We start from the raw sequence: 21888 nt of genomic DNA on the forward strand, positions 1-21888 counted from the left end.
TGCGATCCCACTGCTAATGCTTAGCATTTCAGTCTGAAAACACAGGATGTACAAATGATAAACTGCTAAAAAACAAAATTAAACTTTACATTTATAGCATGTCTGCAGAGTTAGTATTAAAACTGCATCACAAACCACAGACTAATTACTAAGTAGTAATGAGCTAAAGTTGGTTGATAACACCTGCCCTCCCCCCTAACTGGTCCTAATTAAGGTCCAGCCTTCCCCTACTTCTATCCAACACCCTTAATGCAATACTTTGTTGGAGCCTTCACTCCAACTTCACTCCTCAGTCTTGAGTTTGCATGCACTCTGAAGGAGGTTTCAATTCTTACTAGTCCTTCTGTCCCTTCCACTGTGAAACACCACCATGTGTAACTGTACGTGTATTAGCCAGTTGATGGCTCCCCCCTGCCCCGGATGTGCAATTTGGCCAGATGATCAACTTCAGAAAGTGCTACGGCTGTACCAAGCTTCTTCCATTTAAAAAAAATCGAGGCCATTGTTGTCCTGGGAGCCCTCAATGCCTTAGATCTGGTTTTATATCATTTCCTTGATGTTGCCTTGGCGCAAAATGATTGTGGAGATTCCCGGGAGCTGCCTTGCTGTCTTACTGCCTACATAGGCAGCTGCCTCAGTAGAGAGGATTCTAATAAGTCAATGACTTATAAGTCAGGTTACTCGAACGCACTACTTAGACCATCGGGTTTCGCATTTAGCATCTTGCCATTCAAACCGATGGGATGGCACGGCACAGCGCGCTAGCATGTCAACTAACATCTCCCTTCGTGTACCGAAAATTATAAAATTCACTGACAAGCCTGAATTTGTCTATGTAAAGAGCTCCCTAGCTTTTCGAACACACCCATAGTGTAAATTGATGCGTTTTTCCTTACTGTGTCCAATTAATTTAATTTGCAACAGGTAGACTCCAACTGAGTGACTACAATATGGAGGGTCATGGCGCCCAGGTGGCACAGCGGGATATTCCGCTAGCACACCAGTGCCGAGATTCGGAACTCCTTGGTTCGGAACTCGCCGTCGCCACCGGTCGGCCGGGCGCCATCTGGCGGGCATAATTGGCAGTGCATGCAGCACATACTAATTGGACTATGTGTGGGGTGGGATCTTCATACGCTGTGTAAGGACTCTGATTGGCGGAAGAGACTCCTGTACAGAAGAGGAGGGCTGTGCACGTGTCGGAAGAGGCGTGTACAGCGACGCGCTCTCCTCGGATGCAATCGGGTATCCCTCAGCAGCGGAAGTCAAATCGAGTGTGTGGGGAGAAAATGCATTAAAAAAAATATATGGAGGGTCATGCCATAACTTTTACTATGGTACTTTTGCTAACATTTAAGCCATTTAGTGGCTCGCTGAAGGTGGCTCGGTGGGTAGCACTTGCCTCACAGCAAGAAGGTCCTGGGTTCGATCCCCAAGTGGAGCGGTCCGGGTCCTTTCTGTGTGAAGTTTGCATGATTTCCCCGTGTCTGCGTGGGTTTCCTCCAGGAGCTCAGGTTTCCTCCCACAGTCCAAAGACGTACAAGTGAGGTGAATTGGAGATACAAAGTTGTCCATGACTGTGTTTGACATTAAAGACTTGAACCGATGAATCTTGTGAAATGAGTAACTACCTGTGCTGTCATGAATGTTACCAAAGTGTAAAACATGACGTTAAAATCCTAATTAATAAATACATAAATAATGGCCTGCTGGTTTACCTGAGCATGGCTATAAAACATAAATAATTAATTTATTTTATCAATAAAACAACTTGTTTAAATCTTTAATTACAAACATAAATATAACTACTGGTTTCGAGTAATTTATTATTTTAGGAATATCAATTTCTTATGGTTTGGTCTGTGTGCTAAGGTAACTATGGTTACGTGTAGGAACACTCACTGGTATTGTTTACACCACTGCTCGTTTTGGATTTAATAAACTTACCAAGCTGTTTTGTAGGCCAGTGGGGGGGGGGGGAAATGTTTCTCCTTGGATCTCATTGTCATTCCTTGAGTTCTGATATGATGTGGTTGAAACTCTTGTTGCAACTGTAGATATGAAGGACCAGAACTGGAGATGTGGTCTCTGGGAGTGCTACTATACACCCTGCTCTTCAGTGAAAATCCTTTCTGCGGCGTGGAGGAGACCATGCAGGCCAAACTCGACCCCCCGTGTGGCATCTCCACAGGTAGCAGCATTTGTGTGTATGCATTGTACACTATATGGTTAGAAGTATGTGGACACCTGACTTCTCAAACCATGTTTTTTATGGGCCGCTCTTTGTTTACATGTGCTTAGTCTTGCTGGAACAAGGAAGCCTTTGTAGCAACAGTCTGCTCCATCTGGATAAACACAAGTGGAGAAGAAAGCATTAAACATCTAGCATCAGTGCTAAACATTTTATGTTCAGTGATGTGTCTGTGGGTCTGTTCGAACACCTAATGAGCTGCCTTGCTGCCTACTGCCTATCTAGGCAGCTGCCTAATAGAGAGTATTCTAATGAGACATCAACTTATAAGGCAGGTTATTTAGACACACTACTTAGACGGCGATTACCTAACCGCAGTTTTCGCTTACTAAGCTAACTCAGTTAGCCTCAGGTCATTCCAACCAATGGGCTGAGACAGCACAACCCGCTAGCATGCCAGCTAACTGTCACTGACAAGCCACTGACAATTTGCAAATAAAATACACCTGTACACTTTTATACAAATTAAAAATCAATAAGAATTTAGTTACATTTGAAAACGGCTCCGTTCGTTGATTCGCACATCCGTCATATTTATAATTTTTTGTGAGAAAAGTTGTGCCGCACTGAATGCTGGGATTGCCTTCACCACTAAGGAAGCATCGGATGCTCCCTCGTTATTCAGTCAGATTATCGCTTCGAAATAAGGCACCTTAGTAGGCAGCTTTTTAAGGCATCTGGGAATTCAGACAGCATTCTTCTCGGGAGTGCGTAGGATGGCGTGGAATGCCATCTATGTAGAGAGCTCGCTAGGTTTCGGACAGACCCTGTGTGACACTTGTTTAGATTGTCTATTGTTAAAGCTGTGAGGCCAGACAGCAGCCTGTAGAAATAACCTCCAATAGCGTATTTTGGTGGAACGGGTCTGTGGCTGAAGGTGCTCCTAAATATAGTGCCATAAAAAGGATTAGCAAAATGGGTTAAAATTTTTACCCATTTTGCTAACATCCTCTGTTTGCATGGGCACAATTACACTTAAAGATGGACGAGCCTTTCCCAAATTGTTGCTACAAAGCATTTAAATAATTTCAGATAATTGATTTCTAACCTTTCAGCATTGGTAGTGACTGGAATATACCTAAACTGAATCATTAAGAGGGGCGTCCATACACTTTTGACTCTATTGTGTATAAATGGCTTGCTTAAACACACCATGTGGTCAGTGAAGAGTAGGCTGTGAGGTTAACTGTGTGTTTCCAGAGTTGTACAGTCTGCTGGCTGGTTTGCTGCACCCAGAACCAGCTGACAGGATGACGCTGGAGGAGCTGCTACAGGAGCCGTGGATCCGACAGCCCATTAACCTGGCAGAATACAGCTGGACTGAAGTGTTCCCCAACAGCCACGGTTAGTGCAGAAGACGTATAGCTAAGTACTAAGCTCGGGTCACACTGGCACTGAGCTTCATCCAAATAATTGATAGCACTCCTGAGATTCAAAATATATACCACTGCACCACAAATGTGGACACTCTTATAGCCACACAGAAGGGTGGCAGTGGTAGCTAATAGACAAGTAATCAGAAGGTGCCTGGTTTAAACCCTACCACTGCCAGGCTGTCACTGTTGGACCCTTGAGTCCCAGCCCTTAATCCCCAACAGGTGGCAACTTTATATTAATGCACATGGTTTTGGAATGTCCAACTATATCATGGTCAGGTATCCACATGTTTTAGGCCATATGTTGTTGTACTCAACTGCCTTTCTTTTATGACCGCAGAATCATCTGAACACAACCAGTACAGTCCAGATGTGAAGCAATCCAGCAACATTGACCATGACACTGACCACACACCTCTGCAGGATGAAGAGGACGAGGAGGAGGATGACGAGCAGAGGAGAACGATGGCAGCACTAGAGTTTGAGCTCCTGAAGTATCTCACTGATGAGTAGAATGTTGAATGTTTTAAACTTGTTTAATGTTACGTTACACAGGTGAAGCAGAACATCGAGGGAAGATCAACTGTGTGAAAAAAGACCTGTAATGATTGTGTTGCTGCCGTCTGTCCATTTTTTCGTCCTGCAAAAGGCAGAAAGACCTTCAACCTGTCTGCGAAGTGGTTGTCCATTTACACTGGTTTGTGAATTGCAAATTAAAATGTAACATTGTAACAACGTTCTGCAGTTTTTGAAGAATCACCTGTTAAAGCAAAATGAATCAATTCCAAAATCCTTGCGTATATATTTCCTGTTATATTTTAATGTATCGAGGAACAGCCATGAAAAATGTAATTAAAGAAAACAGTTGTGCAGACAACTTATTTTAAACTGATTTTAAACACTAAATTATTTACATTTTTAATAATACAGAATCATTTATCATGTTAATATTTTTATTTTGTTCATATTGATTTTTTTCTTTCACATTTTAAATGGCTTTATTAAGCTTTCATAATTCAGAAACAATTTCGAGATTTAAATAAATGTATCCCAAACATGCATGTTTACACAACAGTCAGTGACGTACCTTTATTGTCCTTATTGTCTACTCTATTCTCAGTCATATAGAAGATAAAATGTCATGTTATCCTGTTATATAGAACAGTGAGTCCCCAAAGTGGGCCTCAGTGAGCCCAGAGTCCCCCACTCTGTTGCAAGTAAAAAAGAATCATACGGAACAGGGAAGTTTTAAATCATAAATCTGTCATAAATGTCATAAATCTATTTTAAACAGCCTATAGCCTATGATGAGTCTTTAAGAATGGACGTATATTTGAGAAGTGCAAAAAGGTTCCGATTCAGTTGCTGATGCAGATCCTGCTGAAGCAGACCGAGGTGAGGAAGCTTCCACCACCAGCTCACCAGAAGTAAACCCACCACATCAGTGGTACTGGTCCATGGGTCATTTATTACCAAGCTGATTTTCTGCATTGACGGCAACCAAATCAAAGTTAAAGAGTAGTCTGGACATAAGGAACACACTTCGGGTGTTATTGTCTCCTGTCACCTCTAGGTGGGAACATCTCATTGCAGCAAGAAAAGCTCAGATTTTCTATCATCCTATTATTGGTGAGTAGTATTGTAGTATTGCACTTTTTTTTTTTATTATTATGCTCATCATATAATTTTATTTTAAATCCTCCTGCCCCCACTGGTCCGTGAAATTATTTCTTATATGAAACCATGTCATGGTGCAAAAAAGGTTGGCGACCGCTGTACTACATCAATCAAAATCAGAAAATACCAGGATTTATACTCTCATTATGGATTGATGAAATTTCCCATGAGCAAGAACTTACCTTTTGTCATCCTTGCTGAATGCATAATATTAAAATCATAATTATAAAATGGATAGTTCCGGTCCTAAAATCTGATTGGCTGAGCCGCGTTCTAAGCCGTTGTAAAATCCCCGATAAACGCACACCTAGGACCACCTCACATCATTCCATATTAATACGCCACTGAATGGAAAAAGTTAAAGTTATTTTCGCCCTCATGTTGCCTAGCAACACTGTTAATCGGACTACCTTGCGTCGCGGAAGAATGCTTTATTGTAAGTTTATACACAATAAATACATTTATGAATTAAACATTGTTGTATTTATTATATTTTATGTTGACCGCCGTTTTATAAAAGCAATAAGCCACTCGAGACCGTACGTTACTGTTACGATTTTAGCACGGGGAAAGAAGTTTTAGGCACTCCGCTTTGCGTCGTGCCAAAAACGTCATCCCCGTGCTAAAATCACAGTAACGCACGGCCTCTCGTGGCTTATTGCTTTATCATGTATTAGGTATTACATAGCTACGTACTTGCTTATGTTTAAAAATTCATATTTGCAAGCCTTGCGGTATCATAAATCTATAATATGAAAGGACTAAATCTACATATTTACTTTGGAAACTACTAAAGCAATAAACCATGAGAGGCCGTGCATTACTGTGATTTTAGCACGGGGATGACGTTTTTGGCACGACGCGAAGCAGAGTGCCTAAAACTTCTTTCCCCGTGCTAAAATCGTAACAGTAACGTACGGTCTCGAGTGGCTTATTGCTTTTATAAAACGGCGGTCAACATAAAATATAATAAATACAACAATGTTTAATTCATAAATGTATTTATTGTGTATAAACTTACAATAAAGCATTCTTCCGCGACGCAAAATAGTTCGATTAACAGTGTTGCTAGGCAACATGAGGGCGAAAATAACATTAATTTTTTCTATTCAGTGGCGTATTAATATGGAATGATGTGAGGTGGTCATAGGTGTGCGTTTATCGGGGATTTTACAACGGCTTCGAACGCGGCTCAGCCAATCAGATTTTAGGACCGGAACTATCCGTTTTATAAATTACATTATATGCCTGTATGTATGTAGACCTCATTTTAATTATTGAATTTAGTAAAAGTCTATTTAATTCACATGGGAATATATAACAAAAAATATTTGTGGACCCCCTAACGATACCTCACAGTCTCCACTTTAAGGAACCACAGACCTACTGCACTATACAACTGCTTACTGGGATCCCAATACTGCACTGTTGAGATTCTGTCACAGAAATGACTCGCAGCTAATTAAACAGATCTAAATTTACGGGTAAATAATGAGTACATTTGAACTGTAAAAACACAGGTAGGTCCTCCATGGGAGCATAGGACTGCAGAAATACGACATGGTGTGGACTCCAAGGTTTTTTTACAAAAATCTTTGCTTCACTGGTTTTGTTTTGTAGACATTAACAAAAGTTGGAACAGTATGTAAAATGCTAAGAAAATAATTTGTACAATATCTTTGAAATGTATTAAATTGTAAACTATACAAAATCTGTTTGATGTTCTACCTGTATTTCTACCTGTATTTTATGGTAAATATACTGTACATTAATAATTAATATGTTGCCAGTAATATAAAACAAAAACTTAAACACGCTGGCTACCAACAACAAACGTTTACAGTCTGTGATATGCTGCAAAAAGGGTGGTACTACGCACTAAGGCTGTAGGTTTTGTTTGTTTATTAGGATTTTAACGCCATGTTTCACACTTTTGGTTACATTCATGACAGAAACGGTAGTTACTCATTACACAAGGTTCATCAGTTCACAAGGTTATATCAAACACAGTCATGGACAATTTAGTGTCTCCAATTCACCTCACTTGCATGTCTTTGGACTGTGGGAGGAAACCGGAGCACCCGGGGGAAAACCACGCAGACTGGTCCAGAACATGCAAACTCCACACAGAAAGGACCTGGCCCGCCCCACCTGGGGATCGAACCCAGGATGATCTTGCTGTGAGGCGACAGTGCTACCCACTTAGCCACCGTGCCGCCCAAACATGATATTGCACTGAAAGACGCAGAGCTTCTCCTAGAACACCCACCACCATCAACTTCATAGGATTTTCATTCATTCATTGTCTGTTTTACCACCACTGGGTTCAATTGAATTGGCAAAGGGTAGGAAACACACTGGACCAGTCACCAGTCCATCACAGGACAAACACATAGACTCATTCAAGCACACTCATACCTAGTGCAATTGTGTATCTCCAATTAACCTCACTTGCATGCCTTTGGACGGGGGGAGGAAACTGGAGCTTCCGGAAGAAACCCACACAGACTCGGACCACTCCACCTGGGAATCGAACCCATAAATATTTGTTACCCTGGTGTTAAGAGTGACTACAATCAGTGCTGTAGCTTGACAAAAACCTGTAGATATAGATAGATACTTTATTTATCCCGAAGGAAATAATTGAAAACCTGTACAGCTGTTCGAGGCCCTGGAACCTGAGAAATGACGAATGGAGTATGATGAGACTTATGAGTATGATTGATGGGTTTGGTTCTCTGTGGATGGACAGTATTTCTGTGAACAAATTAAATAGTCTAATAAGAACACATTATTCTAGTCATTTAGTGTTTGATCTGACAATTTACTGCGTTGTTTTTTACTCTAGCTTATATTTATTTTTCTTTTATAATAGACGGAACTTTGCTTTGCATCCGCCAGTCAGAGGAAATATTTTCATGCCGGACCAATGAGTGCCCTGGCTTGTGGACGGGTAAGTGAGACACTTTGGAAGTTTAATTGATTTATTTTCTGTATGAAGGTCCTTTTTTCAATTATTTTACAATATTGTAACCTAGTCTTTATTTAAAGTAAAAAAAGTGAGGCGGAATACATTAACCTGTGTAAGGCAAGCGGTATTACCGGTTCGCTAGCTAGCGACTGTTGTATTACAAATAACTCTTTGTGAAAAGCGTAGTGCACTAAATAGGGTGTTCAAGCGCTTCGTTCTTAGCATGTGTAGTGCACTTTTGTAAAGAGATTACAGCTATTTGGGATTCAGCCGGTCACAGTAGTTCTATGTGGTAACGTTAAATGACAAGTGAAATAACTCAGTTTAAACATACATTTCTACCTAATACTGTTTATAAAAGCTTAAATGTGGACACTACATAAATTCTTATCAATTACAGGGATATCAGTGGAGCTGGAATTCCTAATTTGGGATCTGAAAGACAGTTTTATGATAGAAAATATATATTATATATAAAATATATAAATATATGGGAATATTCAGTACATTTAGTTTCTCCTAGTAAAAAAAAAAAAAGCTGTATTATTATTTTGAACCAGGTAAAATAAAAGTTCAAGAAATTTAACAAATTACAGGTTTTAGTTTTTATTCCAATTTTAGAAAGTGTCCCAACTTTTCTGGAAATGGGGTTTGCTGCCATATATGGGTTTTGCTTTGCCTTTCTGGACAGCATTAAAGCAAAGAGTTTTTGGTCCTCCAGATCAGCAGTTTTCCTTTAATGCTTATTTTGCTTATGAAATTTTATTAAATGTAAATATTTATCACAGATTCTACGATGGACCTGGAAGATGGGATTAGTGAAATGTGTCGCTGTCCAGGAATCGTCCAGGTTATCAATTCCTTACAGATCACTCTCTTCGTCATCACAACAGTCAATCCAGAATCATGAAAGAAAGTTAACCAAGCAGTCTCTGGCTGACATGGGTTTCTCAGAGAGCCAGGCAGAGGTCGTGTATGAAGGAGCGACTAAACATCGCTGCAAGGGGGACCTGCCGGTACTGATGGCGCTGTTTAGCCTCGGCTTAAACGCAGGCAGTGTGCTGAAGATCCTGGAGAAATGTCCTGCGCTTTATTCTGTTACAACTGCCCAGTTACAGCAGAGGATTACAAACCTGAGGAAGCTTGGACTGCTCGAAGGTAGGCATTCTCCCAATTTAGCACAGCCAATCCACTGCTGGGGACCCCGATGGCGTCCAAGGAGGGTGTATATTCTCCTGAGACACTCCCTTTGATGTGTGCGCAGTGTGTGTTTGATCACACTCTGCAATGCTAATGGTCGACTGGAGTGGTGTACAGCATATTCTTTCCCAGTCTAGTCATATCCAACCACCCAATAGCCAACCACTGTCTCCACTGATACAGACCTCCACACCTGGCCGAGGAGAATCGCAACCATCACACGCCAGAGTGTGTGTTGTGCTGGTATGAGTTGGTAAGACACAGCAGCGCTGATGGAGTTTTTAAACACCTCACTGTCAGTGCTGGACTAAGAATAGTCAACCAACCAAAAACATCCAGCCAACAGCGCCCAGTGGGCAGCGTCCTATGACCACTGATGAAGGTCTAGAAGATGACCAACTCAAACATTTACATTTTCGGCATTTAGCAGACGCCTTTATCCAAAGAGACTTACATTACAGTTACGGTATGCAGTCTGAGCAATTGAGGGTTAAGGGCCTTGCTCAGGGGCCCAACAGCAGCAACCTGGCAGTGGTGGAGCTTGAACCAGTGACCTTCTGGTTACTAGTCCAGTACCTTAACCACTAGGCTACGGCTTGCCTGCAGCAATAGATGAGCGATCGTCTCTGACTTTACATCTACAAGGTGGACCAACTAGGTAGGAGTGTCTAATAGAGTGGACAGTGAGTGGACACGGTATTTAAAAACTTCAGCAGCGCTGCTGTGTCTGATCCACTCATACCAGCACAACACACACTAACACACCACCACCATGTCAGTGTCACTGCAGTGCTGAGAATGATCCACCACCCACATAATACCTGCTCTGTGGTGGTCCTGACCATTGAAATATATACAGTGTATCACAAAAGTGAGTACACCCCTCACATTTCTGCAAATATTTCATTATATCTTTTCATGGGACAACACTATAGACATGAAACTTGGATATAACTTAGAGTAGTCAGTGTACAACTTGTGTAGCAGTGTAGATTTACTGTCTTCTGAAAATAACTCAACACACAGCCATTAATGTCTAAATAGCTGGCAACATAAGTGAGTACACCCCACAGTGAACATGTCCAAATTGTGCCCAAATGTGTCGTTGTCCCTCCCTGGTGTCATGTGTCAAGGTCCCAGGTGTAAATGGGTAGCAGGGCTGTTAAATCTGGTGTTTTGGGTACAATTCTCTCATACTGGCCACTGGATATTCAACATGGCACCTCATGGCAAAGAACTCTCTGAGGATGTGAGAAATAGAATTGTTGCTCTCCACAAAGATGGCCTGGGCTATAAGAAGATTGCTAACACCCTGAAACTGAGCTACAGCATGGTGGCCAAGGTCATACAGCGGTTTTCCAGGACAGGTTCCACTCGGAACAGGCTTCGCCAGGGTCGACCAAAGAAGTTGAGTCCACGTGTTCGGCGTCATATCCAGAGGTTGGCTTTAAAAAATAGACACATGAGTGCTGCCAGCATAGCTGCAGAGGTTGAAGACGTGGGAGGTCAGCCTGTCAGTGCTCAGACCATACGCCGCACACTGCATCAACTCGGTCTGCATGGTCGTCATCCCAGAAGGAAGCTGACGCACAAGAAAGCCCGCAAACAGTTTGCTGAAGACAAGCAGTCCAAGAACATGGATTACTGGAATGCCCTGTGGTCTGACGAGACCAAGATAAACTTGTTTGGCTCAGATGGTGTCCAGCATGTGTGGCGGCGCCCTGGTGAGAAGTACCAAGACAACTGTATCTTGCCTACAGTCAAGCATGGTGGTGGTAGCATCATGGTCTTGGGCTGCATGAGTGTTGCTGGCATTGGGAAGCTGCAGTTCATTGAGGGAAACATGAATTCCAACATGTACTGTGACATTCTGAAACAGAGCATGATCCCCTCCCTTCGAAAACTGGGCCTCATGGCAGTTTTCCAACAGGATAGCGACCCCAAACACAACCTCCAAGATGACAACTGCCTTGCTGAGGAAGCTGAAGGTAAAGGTGATGGACTAAACCCAATTGAGCACCTGTGGCGCATCCTCAAGTGGAAGGTGGAGGAGTTCAAGGTGTCTAACATCCACCAGCTCCGTGATGTCATCATGGAGGAGTGGAAGAGGATTCCAGTAGCAACCTGTGCAGCTCTGGTGAATTCCATGCCCAGGAGGGTTAAGGCAGTGCTGGATAATAATGGTGGTCACACAAAATATTGACACTTTGGGCACAATTTGGACATGTTCACTGTGGGGTGTACTCACTTATGTTGCCAGCCATTTAGACATTAATGGCTGTGTGTTGAGTTATTTTCAGAAGACAGTAAATCTACACTGCTATACAAGTTGTACACTGACTACTCTAAGTTATATCCAAGTTTCATGTCTATAGTGTTGTCCCATGAAAAGATATAATGAAATATTTGCAGAAATGTGAGGGGTGTACTCACTTTTGTGATACACTGTATATTGTCCATGTGTCCATCCTTCAGCTTTATGTGTTTATTGAATGTCTTATTCGAACACCCTGGGCATTAATAGTCTACTCCGTTACTCCTTTAGTAAGGCTTTGTATTAGATCCTGATAATAGATTCTGGCTTTCTAGTAGATCCTGGTAATAGATCCTGTTGCTGAATGAAAGTGAATCAGGCAGCACTGATTCACTTCCATACTTCCATTCAGCCACAGCAGCATTAGTGAGGTCGGACAGTGATTAGGCCTGCTTGCTGTCAGCGTTTTTATTAATCGTACTGGTTTCGGGTGGCATTAAGTACACTTTGCCATGCTGAAACAGGAAAGAACCTGTTTGAAAGAACCCCCCCCCCCCCAATATGACCTATTTATGCAGTCCCATTAGTATTTCCCATTTGTTTTTGAACGAAGGGAGGAAACCTTTAAAAACAGCCCTAGATCAAATTTGCTTCACCACAGTGGTGCCAGATAGTAAAGCATAATTAACCATCCAAGAACATCCACAGTTTCCACTGCTCCGGAAGCCAGTGGTGGTATGCTGTACAGCACTCCAGTCAACCATTAGCATTGTTCTATGGACCAGTCGGATGCCAACATACAGTTAAATGTGTACTAAAATTACTACCATTATTTTGTATTATAAAACGGATAGTTCCGGTCCTAAGATCTGATTGGCTGAGCCGCGTTCGAAGCCGTTGTAAAATTCCAGATAAACGCACACCTATGACCACCTCACATCATTCCATATTAATACGTCACTGAAAAGAAAAAGTGAATGTTATGTTCGCCCTCATGTTGCCTAGCAACACTGTTAACGGACTACGCGATTTCGTGGAAGAATGCTTTTTGTAAGTGTTTTTGTATATAAAAACATTTATTTATTGAACATTGTTGTATTTTATTATATTTTATGTTGACCGCCGTTTTATATAAGCAATAAGCCACTCGAGACCGTGCGTTACTGCTATGATTTTATCACGGGAAAGACGTTTTAGGCACTCCGCTTCGCGTCATGCCAAAACATCCTTCCCCGTCTCTCGTGGCTTATTGCTTTATTTTATATTGACAATATTAAACGCCAGAGTAGAAACACACCAACAGTCCCCAACAGTTTGTGCACCACGGACTAGTTTCATATATATTTCATATATATTCATATATATTTTTTTATATTTCAAATAATATATAATTTCACGGACCGGCAAGGGTGGGAGGATTTAAAATAAAATTTACGATGAGCGCAATAAAAAACACAAAGATCGCTCAGGTGGCGCAGCGGTAAAACACACGCTAGCACACCGGAGCTGAGATCTCGAATACATCGTATGGAATCTCAGCTCTGCCATCCGACTGGGCTGAGCGGCCACATGAACAACGATTGAACTGTTGTTCATTGCCGGATAGGGTCTCCTCGTAACTGATGAAACTACGACCTCTGCTGGCTGATTGATGGCGCCTGCACAGGGGCAGTGAGGAGTGCGTTGATCTGATCAGGTTGTGTCTCTCCGTACACAGGGCTGAACTGCATTAGCACTCGCCTAGTGCAGAGGAAAAAATGCATGCATACGGCTGCTGCCCACGTGTCTGAGGGGGTGTGGGTTAGCTTCGTTCTCCTCAATCAGAGCGGGGATCGGCATTAGTGGAGAGGAAGCGTAATGCAATCGGGCAATTGGACGCCCTAAAAGGGAGAAAAAAATACAAAAAAAACACAAAGTGCATGACGGTACTACTCACCGATTATGGAAAATTAGTGGGAACCCTGCTGATGCTCCCACCTACAGGTGATGGGAGACAATTACACCCCAATTGTGCTCCTTATGTCCAGTCTACTCCGTAACTTTGTTGCTGTCAATGCAGAAAATCCTGGAGGTTGAAAAAAGCAGTGTTTTAATTGCTTTTGTAGCGACCTCTTGTTATTTATTCTTTCTGTTCGGCCCGGTAATAAATGACCCGGTCCATGACCCAGTGGTTGGGGACCACTGCTGTACACCACTCCAGTCAACCAAGTTTGTGTGCACCTATTACTAGTGAAAATCCAATCAGGAAAGCTTTTCTCAAACAGTTAAAGCATCACAATGCACAACAGCCTATATCTTTCAACAACCATCTAAAAAATGACTGACTGATCCTCAACTAACCAACACTGCTCTGTGTTTCTCAGGCAGCTTGCAAAGAGTGATCAGCCACCACCCTCAGATCCTAACGCTTCAGGCGAAGAGGGTGAACGCTGTGTCTCGACGACTCAGAGAGAAGTGCAAGTTCACCGCCCAGCAGGTGACCGACATTCTCAGAGACTCGCCACACGTGACGGAAGAGGAGCCTGCATGTCTGGAGTACATGTTTCAGGTATGCGTTATTGTTATACAGCTTTCGAAAAGCAGTGTCGTCAGTGCAAGATCGTAACACCATGCTCCAGTGGTGCGGCGGTCTAATACAAATCTAAGCTCAGAGATGTTCACAAGTCACAAAATATGAGTCCGGGTCAAATCACCAGTCTTTAGGCTAGAGTCCGGGTAAAATCACGTATCAATATAATATACACAAAACATATATTGGAAATGTAGAGTAAAAATAAACAAATAATCTGTAAGTTCAGATAAAAACAACAACAGATTAGCGACTGTATTTTGCCGTTTTACTTAGTGCCTTTACTTTCCTAGTCATTGTGCACATGAATGTAATTTCCGTAACAAGAAAGCAAAAGTTAAAAGCTTAAACTGATACGTTTTGTTTTCATTGCAAAACAAAAGTGCGCACGATAAATCAAGGCACAGCGGTACTGGCTTCCAGTACAGTTTAGAGTGCATTATAAAATACTGGTGCTTGTCTATAAGTCTCTCCATGGCCTCGCCCCCACATACTTGACTCACTTACTTCAGAGCTATGTTCCGTCACGCACTTTACGCTCCTCAAATTCACATCTTCTAGCAGTTCCATCTGCAAAATTACGTTCTGTAGGTGACAGAGCTTTTAGTGTTGCTGGCCCTAAACTCTGGAATGAACTCCCACTACAGATACAGTGTATCACAAAAGTGAGTACACCCCTCACATTTCTGCAGATATTTAAGTATATCTTTTCATGGGACAACACTGACAAAATGACACATTGACACAATGAAAAGTAGTCTGTGTGCAGCTTATATAACAGTGTAAATTTATTCTTCCCTCAAAATAACTCAATATACAGCCATTAATGTCTAAACCACCGGCAACAAAAGTGAGTACACCCCTTAGTGAAAGTTCCTGAAGTGTCAATATTTTGTATGGCCACCATTATTTCCCAGAACTGCCTTAACTCTCCTGGGCATGGAGTTTACCAGAGCTTCACAGGTTGCCACTGGAATGCTTTTCCACTCTTCCATGACGACATCACGGAGCTGGCGGTTATTCGAGACTTTGCGCTCCTTCACCTTCCGCTTGAGGATGCCCCAAAGATGTTCTATTGGGTTTAGGTCTGGAGACATGCTTGGCCAGTTCATCACCTTTACCCTCAGCCTCTTCAATAAAGCAGTGGTCGTCTTAGAGGTGTGTTTGGGGTCATTATCATGCTGGAACACTGCCCTGCGACCCAGTTTCCGGAGGGAGGGGATCATGCTCTGCTTCAGTATTTCACAGTACATATTGGAGTTCATGTGTCCCTCAATGAAATGTAACTCTCCAACACCTGCTGCACTCATGCAGCCCCAGACCATGGCATTCCCACCACCATGCTTGACTGTAGGCATGACACACTTATCTTTGTACTCCTCACCTGATTGCCGCCACACATGCTTGAGACCATCTGAACCAAACAAATTAATCTTGGTCTCATCAGACCATAGGACATGGTTCCAGTAATCCATGTCCTTTGTTGACATGTCTTCAGCAAACTTGTGTAGAGACTTCAGAAGAGGCTTCCTTCTGGGGTGACAGCCATGCAGACCAATTTGATGTAGTGTGCGGCGTATGGTCTGAGCACTGACAGGCTGACCCCCCACCTTTTCAATCTCTGCAGCAATGCTGACAGCACTCCTGCGCCTATCTTTCAAAGACAGCAGTTGGATGTGACGCTGAACACGTGCACTCAGCTTCTTTGGACGACCAACGCGAGGTCTGTTCTGAGTGGACCCTGCTCTTTTAAAACGCTGGATGATCTTGGCCACTGTGCTGCAGCTCAGTTTCAGGGTGTTGGCAATCTTCTTGTAGCCTTGGCCATCTTCATGTAGCGCAACAATTCGTCTTTTAAGATCCTCAGAGAGTTCTTTGCCATGAGGTGCCATGTTGGAACTTTCAGTGACCAGTATGAGAGAGTGTGAGAGCTGTACTACTAAATTGGACACACCTGCTCCCTATGCACACCTGAGACCTAGTAACACTAACGAGTCACATGACATTTTGGAGGGAAAATGACAAGCAGTGCTCAATTTGGACATTTAGGGGTGTAGTCTCTTAGGGGTGTACTCACTTTTGTTGCCGGTGGTTTAGACATTAATGGCTGTATATTGAGTTATTTTGAGGGAAGAATAAATTTACACTGTTATATAAGCTGCACACAGACTACTTTTCATTGTGTCAAAGTGTCATTTTGTCAGTGTTGTCCCATGAAAAGATATACTTAAATATCTGCAGAAATGTGAGGGGTGTACTCACTTTTGTGATACACTGTACGTACCTGTCATTCATTGTCATTATTCAAAGTTAGTCTCAAAACACATCTCTATCAGTTAACTTATGAGTGAGCAATCGCTTAATCATTTATTTAGTGTTTTATTTTCTTCTTACATTTTAATATTTTTGTCTTATGTTGTATCTTATTCTACTTTTATACCATTACTATCCTAATCATGACATTATTATCTATTTTATTTACATGCACATTACTGTTTTTATGCTGATGTTCTCTGTAATTTTTATTGTTTTTATTGTACAGTGGCCTTGGGTCTCGTGAAAGGCGCTTTATAAATAAAATTTATTATTATTATTATTATTAAAATCCAAAACACAGCAAAAAAAATCATAACCACTGCTTACCTTAGCTTATGTTCTTCCAGATGCTATTATATTTATAACCATGTGTCCCATTAGGAATATAATCTGTTATTTTGTAAATGTGTTTATACAGTAATCCCTCGCTATATCGCGCTTCGACTTTCGCGGCTTCACTCTATCGCGGATTTTATATGCAAGCATATCTAAATGTAAATCGCGGATTTTCCGCTGGTTCGCGGATTTCTGCGGACAAGGAGTCTTTTTATTTCTGATACATGCTTCCTCAGTTGGTTTGCCCAGTTGATTTCATACACGGGACGCTATTGGCGGATGGCTAAGAAGCTACCCAATCAGAGCACGCGGTTAAGTATCCTGGGTGCTGATTGGCTCAGCGAAGGAGAGAAGCATTAGATTCCGCTTTATGCTGTATAACTGTGCGGGAAATGTTTATAAGAGTGTGGGAGGGTTTGTAAGGGCTTAAAATATATAAAAATTATGGTTTTTACTTCGCAGATTTTCACCTTTCTGGAACGCAACCCCCGCGATCGAGGAGGGATTACTGTAATTAAAAACCTCCAAACTTTTCCCGGTTGTGAAGTAAAACACGAACTTGTTAGAAAGCCAATCAAGCGTTTCACTGACACGTCATCTGTGTGACGCAAACTGAATAAATGCAAATAACAGCATTTCTTACTAAAAATTTAAATCAGAAGGTCTGATTGGTTCAGAAAGCGGTTCTTTCAACCAGTAACGCCAATTCTGTAGGAGCGATCCATTCACCTCAGTTGTTCCTGTGATGTGCACTACGTAGGGTATTCCACCATTTTAAGTTAGATTCAAATCCAAAGGTAACGAAAATGTTCAAATGAAGTGAACTTCAAACTGTGTAGGGAGTAGGGAGCGACGCTTCATCGCTACGCCGGAAGCTGGCTGTAACATTTACCCATTGCGTGCGTTGCTGGTTAAGACGGCCGGAGCGTTATAAGAGAGCAGAAAGTGACACGATCAGAATGATGTCGGATGGACGTTTAATTCATCTTTAATAAAAGGGACTCTTGTTGTTTATGAGTCATGAGTCGAGTCGGAGTCATTTGAAACGAGTCAGAGTCGAGTCTGAAGTCGCTGTGTGTGCGACTTACGTGCGACTCGGACTCTCTGTCTAAGCTGTGCTATCAAACAGCTGGGCACCAACATACAGTTGGCTGTGGATCTTTAGGGGCCCTTAGGGCGGCACGGTGGCTAAGGGGGTAGCACTGTCACCTCACAGCAAGAAGGTCCTGGGTTCGATCCCCAGGTGGGGCGGTGCAGGTCCTTTCTGTGTGGAGTTTGCCTGTTCTCCCCGTGTCCACGTGGGTTTCCTCCAGGTGCTCTGGTTTCCTCCCACAGTCCAAAGACATGCAAGTGAGGTGAACTGGAGACACTAAATTGTCCATCACTGTGTTCGATATAACCTTGTGAACTGATGAATCTCGTGTAATGAGTAACTAGCGTTCCTGTCATGAATGTAACCAAAGTGTAAACTTTAATGGCCCTTCAAACACAGCTAAACAAGATTCAAACTCATGAGTTTAGTTTAGTGTTAGACCACTGCACCTCCTGAGCTCCACATACTGAGCTTGTACATGTTTTGTGACCCATCTGTTAATCGGATAGAGATTATAGAGATCACATGTCCAGCTGTGTGATTTAGTCACTTCAAAGTAAACCCGTCTTTTAATGTGGTGTCTCTGTTATTACTCAAATATTTTTATTTTGTAATTTATAGTGAATAAAAATCTCCAGTAGAAGTAGAAGCACTCGGGTGACTCGGCGGTAAAGTACACTAGCCCACCAGTGCTGAGATCTTGAGCTTTTGAGTTCAAATCTCAGCTCTGCTATCGGACACACGATTGGCTGTGTGTCTGTAAAGTGCGGGACAATGGCTGAACAGGGTTTCCTCATTCACGCCAGTCATTAAATTACACTCATAAATTGAATGATAGAATAAATGGAAGCTACAATACAGCACAGCCTACCTTAATCTATGAATGTAAACATTGTTGAATGTAAAGGTTGGGAGTTTTCCAAACTCAGTTACCCGAGTAGTGTTTTTAGCTGCTTTACAGTTAGCTGTAGGGCCAGTGATAGCTCAGTGGTTAAGGTACTGGACTAGTAAACAGAAGGTTGCCGGTTCAAGCCCCGCCATCACCAAGTTGCCACTGTTGGGTCCCTGAGCAAGGCCCTTAACCCTCAATTGCTCATCGTGTTCCGCTCATTGTGTAAGTCGCTTTGGATAAAAGCGTATGCTAAATGCTGAAAATGTAAATGTTTACACTTCGCCATCTTGGACATTTTGGCCAACCGCTTGCTAACTGAATTGCCGTAGGATTGCTAGGACCGCCTCATAGTGCGAATTAACGTTACACAAATGAAAAATGTTAAACCGCTAAACACAAACCTTTCTTAGCAAATCGCATATTACTCGGGAAAAGGCTCATTTCACAGTCCATGACACAGTCCATGGTTTTCACGGCCATAAATTAGGAAGGGCCTTACTCATAACTGCTGCAGTTGTTGGCTTTGCTGGCTGATCAATGGTGCCTGCACAGTAAGTGCAGGGAAGATGATGGTGTGCAAGATCTCCACATAAATTCACCTCGTCCAGGTGAAAAGATGGGTCGGTTCTGCTTGCGTGTCGAAGGGGGCATGTGACAGCTGGACTCTCTTTGGTCAGGTGTGGAGGTCTGCATCAGTAGAGATGAATCACGATTGGGGGGTTGAATTGGGGGGGAAAATGTATAAATAGAACATTAAAATAATGTTACTCATTAGGGCTGTACCTCAATATGGTACCATTGCTACAAAAACATCAAATGTGCTTGCTGTACATGGGGACCCGCATGTCCCCTTTTACTATTTGATACTAATCAACTTACACTTGTTCTCCCTGCAGTATGTATATTTCCGCATGGGCTGTCGCCAGGCCGAGATGGTGAAAGCGAAGCTCTTCAGGCTTTCCGCGGAGGAGCTGCGGTGTCGGCACGGCTTCCTGGAGCGACGTGGACTCTACCAGACCCCCGACAAGAAGGGTCAAACGCTCATACTCAATCCGCGCTTGAAAGACGTGCTGAGTGTCTCTGAAGACGTCTACCTGGGAAAGATTGCCAATGCAACACAGGAGGAGTTTGACGTGTTCCGGAAACTGGTGGCAAGAGAGCAGGAGGAGCTGGATGAAGGTGATGAGTACAGCAGTGAAGATGAGGGAGAAGAGGAAGAGGAGGATGAAGAAATAGAGGATCACACAGACAAGCCCGTTTGAAATGCGGGTTACCAAAAGACTTTTGGTACATTTTCTTTTTTTTTATTATTTGTAAGCCATTCTGAGCAGGGTTATTATACAACCCCAGATCAGAAAAAGTTGGGACAGTATGGAAAATGCAAATAAAATAAAAATGCAGTGTTCCTTACATTTACATTACACATTTACTTTGACTTTTATTTTCATGTCCCAAAAAAAGTTGGGACGGGGGCAATTTAGGGCTAGTAATGAAGTGAAAAAAATAAATAATGATTTGATTCCAAACAGGTGATTGTGATCATGGTTTGGTACAAAATCAGCATCCAGAAAACGCTGAGTCTTTGATGAGCAAAGATGATCAAAGGATCTCCAGTTTATCAACAAATGCGTGAGAAAATGATTGAAATGTTTAAAAACAATGAACCTCAAAGAAAGATTGGAAGGGATTTGCTCTTAGGGTGTGTCTCTCCGCATGCATGCTAGGTGGCGCCACAATCGTCAATGTGTAGGTGAAAAAATACAGGTGGCTGCTGCTCATGTTTCAGAGAGAATATGGGATAGCTTTGATCTCCTCGGTCAGGGCAGAGTTCGGCATAGACAGAGAGGAAGCACGGTGCAAACTGGATAATTGGACGCGCAAAAAATGCACAAAAAAAAAAACTTTACTGTGCATAAAGAGGCCTCGACTTCTCTGGGCTCGGTGGCATCTAGGATGGACCATCACACAGTTGAAATGTGTATTGTGGTAAAAAAAAAAAAAAAAATCATGGAAAAAAAATGGTACAAACATTACAAAGTGGTAAATGCTTTACTGTCCCAACTTTTTTGGAATGTGGAAAATAAAACCTTGTGTACAACAGGTACGTCAGTAAAACCATTAATAAAATGACATTTCGTTTTTTTGGGACCCTAAGTGAATTTAAAAGGTTTATTGGAATATTAGCTAAAACGGTTTTAACAGCCTGATGTCACATCAGCTTCAGAGTACAAGCTTAAATAAAATGCAGTGGTTGTCTGAGCGATGACCCCTACCTGGCTAAGCACCCAACACACATTTAGCTGTGTTTAAGAAAGGAAAGGATGGGCAGGGAGTGACCGCCTTGCCACCACAGTAATGAAACCTACTGTCAGGAGGCGTAAGTGGAAGTGACATCCAATCTAGGGTGATCATATTTTGGTTTTCAAAAAAGAGGAAACTTGGCAGGATGGCAGCATGAGCCAGACTGACACCTGCACTGGGTGGAAGGTTTGGTTTAAGGGTTTGGTTTATGTAATTGGTGCCACCACAGCAATGTGTATGAAGTAAGGGTTTAAATATTTGACAAAAGTAAAAACACACGCTGCAACCAGAGCTGGATTTCGAAAGTGCGTCGTTTCGAATCCAGCTCTGCCTTCACCGGTCGAGGCTGGGCGGCTATATGAACAACGATTGGCCTGTTGTTCAGGTCGGGGGGGGGGGTGATTGGAGACAGGAGGGGGTGGGTCTCTCTCTGTCAGAATGCGATTACGACCTCTGCCAACTGATTAAGAGGCGCCTACACAAGAGATGAGGAAGAGTGCCCTTAGGGTGTGTCTCTCCGCATGCAACGCTAGGTGGCGCCAAACTCATCAATGTGTGGGTGGCAAAAATGCATCCGGCTGCTGCCAGTGTTTCGGAGGGGATGTTGGTTAGCTTCGATCTCCTCGGTCAGGGCAGGGTTCGGCATAGACAG

General features: G+C 42.6%; 2 protein-coding genes and 1 long non-coding RNA gene across 4 annotated transcripts in view; 2 read left to right on the forward strand and 1 right to left on the reverse strand.

The window, feature by feature from the left end:
- pask (PAS domain containing serine/threonine kinase) overlaps positions 1 to 4417 on the forward strand; it is a 30161-nt gene extending 25744 nt beyond the window's left edge. Inside the window, exons 18-20 of the mRNA XM_062987666.1 lie at positions 2058 to 2191; positions 3452 to 3595; positions 3968 to 4417. Of these exons, the coding sequence (XP_062843736.1) occupies positions 2058 to 2191; positions 3452 to 3595; positions 3968 to 4140 (451 nt within the window). The 3' untranslated portion in view covers positions 4141 to 4417. The remainder of the gene's footprint in view (positions 1 to 2057; positions 2192 to 3451; positions 3596 to 3967) is intronic.
- LOC134302533 (uncharacterized) lies at positions 1815 to 20095 on the reverse strand. 2 transcript variants are annotated; one of them, XR_010007543.1, is made up of 4 exons: positions 19815 to 20095; positions 19435 to 19622; positions 13666 to 13794; positions 1815 to 2345 (listed from the first exon to the last, which is right to left on the reverse strand). It is a non-coding gene; the product is annotated as an uncharacterized LOC134302533 (long non-coding RNA). The 2 variants fall into 2 exon arrangements; XR_010007544.1 differs by lacking the exon at positions 13666 to 13794.
- mterf4 (mitochondrial transcription termination factor 4) lies at positions 5164 to 21089 on the forward strand. Its single transcript, XM_062987668.1, has 5 exons — positions 5164 to 5256; positions 8180 to 8257; positions 9064 to 9433; positions 14093 to 14277; positions 19832 to 21089. The coding sequence occupies exons 2-5, from the start codon at positions 8234 to 8236 to the stop codon at positions 20195 to 20197; spliced, it is 945 nt and encodes a 314-aa protein (XP_062843738.1). The 5' UTR covers positions 5164 to 5256; positions 8180 to 8233; the 3' UTR covers positions 20198 to 21089.
- Positions 21090 to 21888: the final 799 nt, after the last annotated feature.

Source organism: Trichomycterus rosablanca, chromosome 25 (genome assembly GCF_030014385.1).
Source record: "Trichomycterus rosablanca isolate fTriRos1 chromosome 25, fTriRos1.hap1, whole genome shotgun sequence".
In the NCBI taxonomy this organism is placed as follows: Eukaryota; Metazoa; Chordata; class Actinopteri; order Siluriformes; family Trichomycteridae; genus Trichomycterus; species Trichomycterus rosablanca.